The 6211-nt window shown below is 42.6% G+C and overlaps 1 protein-coding gene across 1 annotated transcript in view; it reads right to left on the bottom strand.

Annotated features, from left to right (window-relative positions):
• Window positions 1-638: 638 nt before the first annotated feature.
• DERA (deoxyribose-phosphate aldolase) overlaps window positions 639-6211 on the bottom strand; it is a 49510-nt gene continuing 43937 nt past the window's right edge. Inside the window, exons 8-9 of the mRNA XM_050969942.1 lie at window positions 5097-5246; window positions 639-3040 (exon numbers count right to left, since the gene is read on the bottom strand). Coding sequence (XP_050825899.1) covers window positions 2984-3040; window positions 5097-5246 — 207 coding nt within the window. The 3' untranslated portion in view covers window positions 639-2983. The remainder of the gene's footprint in view (window positions 3041-5096; window positions 5247-6211) is intronic.

The following is a 6211-nucleotide window of genomic DNA, read 5'->3' as shown; positions in this document are numbered from 1 at the left end:
TCAGGTGCTGCCTGCAGCCTCCACCAACTTCAGCTGAAGACCAGAGCTGAAGAGCAGCTGGAAAAGAGATGGGAGAGATGGAAAACAGGGCAGTGAAGGGTTGGGGTGAAGGGCAGCAAGCCTGGGAGCCCACACTGTGAGCACTCCCAGCTCCTTGGGGGTGGCCATGAAGATCCTGCCATGCCAGCTCCAACCTCAGCTCAGAAATGAAGGGAAGCCCTGTCCTTGGCTCTCTCAGTGCTGGCACAAGCCCAGGAATGCTCCTGGCCCTGCCCAGCAGCCCCACTCAGCCCTGCCCCACCCCAGGATGGATCCCACACCTGCTCAGGGACAGCATTCTCCTGGAGTGGCCCTTGGATAAGCCTGGCGTCCCTTACTGCTCCTGGTGGAACCCCTGGCCAGGTTCCACCCCTGACACCCCAGCAGGGTAATTCTGTCTGGTACCAGCAGCTTCTGCAGGAGGGGTGGGAGACCAGGGAGGGGTGAGAGACCAGGGAGGGGTGAGAGACAAGGCTCTGGGTCCTGTTGGTGGCCAACAGAAAATGTCAATATAACTTCAGTCACCATGGGGTTAAACAAAGACAACCAATTGCTCTGGAACACTGAGCCTTCTGCTCACCCCTCAAAAAAGAACAACCTCCAAACCAGAATCATCTTTATTTCGATGTGTTTACAGACTCTGTTCCTTTTTTTTTCTTTTTTGACAAAAGGTTTCAACAGAAAAAAATGTACAAACTACATTCCAACCCAGCTTCTGTGAAAACAGAGAAGCTTGGAGTTGCACAGCATTTCACACAGGTGTGTTTTAACATTCATGGAGAAGGGAAGAGGCTGTCCTCAACCCTTCAGGAACCTCCCCCTCTGCAAACAGAGCCATCAACCCTGGAGTCACCATGAGCAGCCCATGGGCACACCAAAACTGCTGACAGAATTTCTCCTGGCAACTTCTTCCATCAACACAGCTCCCATGGAGACAGTGAGGCTGTCCTCAGAGACTCCCCTGACACACTGAGGTGGCAAAGTTGGACCTCCATTCATTTCAAGGTACTACACAGAGTCCCCCACCTACAAACTAAAGCATCTCAAAAAAAAAAAATAGCTTTTACCATCACCCTAATTGTCCTGACAACAAAAAAGGTGTGGTTTGCAAGTGGCATTGCTTCCCACTGGGAATTTATGGACATTTATAACATTTAATATCATTTATAAAGCTTGAGCAGCAAAATCCAGTGTGTGGTGGCTGGGAGGGCAGGGCAGAGGGTCAGACTGGCAAAAACCTGGTGGCAGCTGGCTTCTTGTGAGAGGTTCTGTATTCCTGAAAGCTCACAGCAGAATTTTCCTTCCATATGCAGAAAGGCACTTGGATTTTTCCTTGATGGGATTGGCAGTGAAATCAGAAGGAAAGCTGGTAAAAATGGGCTATTTTCAGGAAAACAAACGTGAAAACAGAGTCACAGCTCAGCCTCACCTTCTGTGTAGAGACCTAAAGCAGAAAAAGACTAAAAGCCTTGGATGAACTATTTCCTGAGAAATTAAGGCCCATTTTTAATCCTGGGCACTTCATATAGCATTTTGCTTTCTGTATATGTTGTTTTTCTTGATTTTTTCCCCCCTAATCAGCTTTCCTCTCTGTCCAAGGTTTTTTGTAGCACTCTAGTGATTCAGGTGGTATAGCCAGATAAATAACAGAGTTATTATCTTTATAATAAATCTCTTTGTAATAAATGCACCTTGTAGCTTGATTTACAGCAAAATCCTCCTCCTCCTCTCACTTCCATGATGAGACCCACTTAAGTCAGTGAGACTAGTCATGATGATAAGATAATTAAGTTTTTAGTACAACTCTGGTTAGTGAGCAGAATGCAGTTCTGATAAAATGAATCTACTAGCACCAGTCTGATATTCAAAAGGTGTTGGTGATTTGGGTATTGTTCTTAATGTGCTCTGAAAAAACCACTTTTCTTTTAAATTAAAGCATTAAACCCCATACAGGACACAATTCAGATCATCTTTTAAATTCATGTATTTCTTTTGGAATGGCAAAGTTGAAGTTCAGCCAGCCTAGCAGTGACACCTGCAAACTGACAGTCAACCCCCCCTACATTAAAATGGAAAGATTTGCATGAATGTGTTTTAAAATGACAGGAGACAGGAATTGGAGCTTCTAAGCAAGTTAGACTAAAATTTTAAGAGTGAAATGCCTAAAAATAGGCCCCTGAATGCATAGTTAGGCACCTATATAGAGACTGCTTGATTTTCAGTTGTTCTGATCACCCAGAGCTCCCATTAACTTCAGGAGCAACTGTGGATACTCAGCTGTTCTAGAAATCAAGCCACTTTTATTCAAGGGTCTAAATATGGATGTCTGTGCCCAAGTTTGGGGGGGAAAATAGAAAAAATGAAAAAGAGGTCTGGTTGCCTTTTTTTTTTTTTTTTTTTTGCTACAGAAGCCATTTGATAAAAGAGAAATAATAGCCAAGTTTCATTCTTCTTTCCCCTCACAAAGCCTGAGACTGAATCAACAGAAGAATTAATAGTGCAACACATCTGTGCCAGAAGATTTTGTCTGAGGTGAATGGAAATCTATTCCAAGATCAGTAGCTCTTAATTAGCAATCTGAAACATTCCATACATATTTCATATTCTGAGAATGCAAAGTGTTACCAGGCCACCTAAATCTTTTTCATAGTATTTCAGTGTTGCCATTAATAAGCTTTTCAGGCTGGTCTGAGGAACTTTGCAAGATTAACTTTGCAAATCTGTATGTATTAACTATTTAACTATTTCAGAAATGCCACTTTTTTTCCTGCTTTTGGATCAAGTACAACCAGCAGACTTGAGCATATTTTTAAATACCATGAACTATGAAGAAGGGAGAATTAGGCCTTTAATTCCATCATATGCACTTGGTTGTCAGAAGACTTCTGAGTGCTGTTTGCTTAAAGACCTCTTTTGTAAAAGTAATCCTGAGTTGGTTTTGTGTCTAAGCCATTGCCAGTTCATGCTGAAGTGCATAAGAGCCAGTCACGTGATAGAAAATCTGCAAGAAAAAAAGAAAATTTATGATGGAATTATATATGACTATAAAGCTGCAAGTGTCAAGGAAGTAACAAATTAAAGGCATGCCAGATGAGGATGATAGATATTTGTTTGTGTGTGGGCATAAAATGTGATGTAATACCCCTTAATATATTTTTGTTTGTAGAATATGAATTAAGGGTTCTTGCTGCTGTTGTGTTTGGAAAGAAAAAGCAAAAAGCAAAGAATCTTGCTGCTCTTAGCTAAGATTTGAAAAAAACAGCCAGGTAGAAGCCAATGCTTTCCTCTGGCATCTGGTTTTGACTCCTTCAGTATGTTTGTTTTACTGAATATAATGACAGGGACATTTTATCTTCCATGTTTTTAGACAGCATAGAACAGCAAGAGCCTTGGTCATGGCTGGGGCATTTGTGCAATCCCTGGCAGGTAAAAGATAAAACCCTTGGGAAATCAGAACAAATAGTGCAACACAATCACTGGCTGTGTTCTAACACCCAGCAGTGATGGCAGTGGCAAAGAGAAAGCTCATGCTGCTCTCTCATAACCAGGGACATAATTTTAGGTCAAGAGTGAGGCAGAGGGAGCAAGACAATATTATTCTCATTGCAGGAGTGAGCCAGGGGTTTTCAGGAGTCATGAATATTAACCTGACACCTCTAAGCTGTTCTTAGAACATTTCTTAAAACGTGTCAGTATTTCAATTGCTAGGAAATGTGAGGAAAGGGAAAAGGCTGCTGGTTTTGTCCTCCCCCAAAGCCCCTATACCTCATGTTTTCCCAGCAGCAGGATAATGAGTCTCAGATATTTTTCTTGGTTAAAGGTAATATCACCTCCTCTCCTGGGCTTAATGAACATGCAAGTCAGGACCAAAAGCCTTCATGTTTTGGTAGTTCTAGTGACACTACACTGTTCCCAACTGCATCCTTTGGGACTGATACCCTGAGCCACTGATGTAGATACATGGGTCAGAACCTTTCTTCCCACTGGGAACTTCTTCCCCAGGAAACAGCCAACATGTAAAAAATTCTCTGTCAGCAGCATCCATACATAGGATGAGATGTGACTTTCTCCACACCATGAGGAGTTGTGGCACAGTGACACAAGGGGTCTGTGAGGCTCAGTCACAGCTGGGAGGGAAGAGCAGAACACTGCCATGTGTGGCATTCACAGTCTCTCAACTGAGAGAGACATAATTCTCTCTCTGCTAGGATTTTGCCTGGGAAGGCAGTGAGAAGCACAGAGAGAAAAAGAGAAAACAATTCTTATCTCTATTCACTGCTCCTGTTGTTTTGCACATGTGGAATGTGTTATGGAGATTGTTTTCTCTTATGTGTTATGGTGATTTGGTTTTCTGTTATGGGTTATGGTGTTTTCTGAATGTGTTATGGTGATTTAACCAATCACCAAAGTGATTTGGTTAACTGGAAACTGGTGAATGTTTTGAGTAATTAGCCAATCCCTCAAAGCTGTGTCCTGACTGTCTCAGACAGCCACAGGTTTTTCTTTAGCATAGCACAGTATGTCTTTAATATGTAATTTAATACAGTATTGGTGAAATATAGTATAGTTTTAATAAAGCAATTGTTCAGCCTTCTGAATCACAGAGTCAGAGCACAACATTCCCAGTGTCAGGGGCTCCCAGCATTGATAGTCATGCATTCAAAAAGACTCTGTACAAACACAAACTGAGTCCTTTTTGCCCAAATTTGTGCCAAAATTTTACACTGCCAACATGGCCTAGACCATGGTCAGCTGCCCCAACACCAGAGCCCCAGATGTCTGTAACAACAGCTCAAACTTAGAGAAACACTGAGCTGGAAGTGAACCTGTCATTAATAATGGATCAGAGGGATGTTCCATTTCTGCAGAAGCAGTAAGCCAGCACTTTTAGAAAGATTCCTTTTGTTTTATGGGTTGTGAAGCTGCCAACAACCAACCAACCAACCAACCAACCAACCAACTAACCAACCAATCAACCAACCAACCAACAAACTAACCAACCAATCAACCAACTAACCAACCAACTAACCAACCAATCAACCAACTAACCAACCAACCTGCTGCTCAATGTCTCCCAGCAAACTACTGGCACCCAGGCGGAAGAGCTCTGGGGTCAGCCACTCCACTCCCAGCTCCTCCTTCACCAGCATGAGCCAGGTAATTGCTTCCTTGGCTGTCCTAATGCCACCTGCAGGTTTAAATCCAACCTTTAGAGAGAGAGAAAAAAAAAAAAAAAGTTCAATACACATTTTCATCCATCATCAACCCTGGAAGAGCAATCAATGCTTGTACAGCTGCAGTCTCAAAGTGCCTGTGATGTAACAGCTCTGCCTGGGAAGGACCTGAGTAAGAGTCTGGAGAGAGATGTAGGACTTCAGGTAGCTCTTCAAAATGCAGTTTATTGTATCCAAGATTGTGGGTGACAGAGCTGTGCCTACAGCTGTCAGCTCCAGCTGCAGGCAGGCCTGGACACCCTTAGTTTAGGTTACAGTGCATTATTTACTTTTATTTGCTGAGCATCTTAATGCAGTAGAACCTATCTATACCTTTACTTTTACTTATAGCCTATCATTACTACTATCATTACCATATTATGGTCAATACTATCCAATCACATGAGTTAGTATGCTACAGTTTAACCTTGAAGTTGTTTTTCAGTTTTCTTGCAGTGGAAAATTCTTACACCTTTTTCTACTGGCCACATTGACATGTCTTGTTTGCCTGTGGTATCTTTCTGCTTGGTAAAGACATTTTTATGTTTGTGGTCAGCTTATCCTTTGCTCTCTAAGTCATCAAATCTCTTTCCAAATTGACTTAATATTTGTTTCCTTAGTTGTCCAGCAAGACTGGCTCAGCAATTGTCAATTTACACATCTGCTATTCTTCTATATCAAAACTTGCTCCCATCTCTATTCTGTTCTCAGGTTCTACATTCAGAGAGCTTTCTGCCAAGCAAACAAATCTGTGAAACCTCCTTGTCAAACTATCATCCCTCCCAGGAGACCTGGCTGCAAACAGCACAAGGTCTGGACTAGAACTGGGAGCTACCAAGCCTTGGCCATCACTGCCAAAGATGACATTTTCAGCCTGAGGGAGCAATATTTCTGATCCCTGTGCACTTCCAGGAGCTGGGCTTCAGGTCTAATGGGAGGAGTTTGCCTCTAGAACGAGG

The sequence above is a fragment of the Serinus canaria genome, chromosome 1A, assembly GCF_022539315.1.
Source record: "Serinus canaria isolate serCan28SL12 chromosome 1A, serCan2020, whole genome shotgun sequence".
Taxonomy (NCBI): Eukaryota; Metazoa; Chordata; class Aves; order Passeriformes; family Fringillidae; genus Serinus; species Serinus canaria.
Note: the sequence above shows the minus strand (reverse complement) of the source record. Positions and strands in the feature narration are given on the sequence as shown.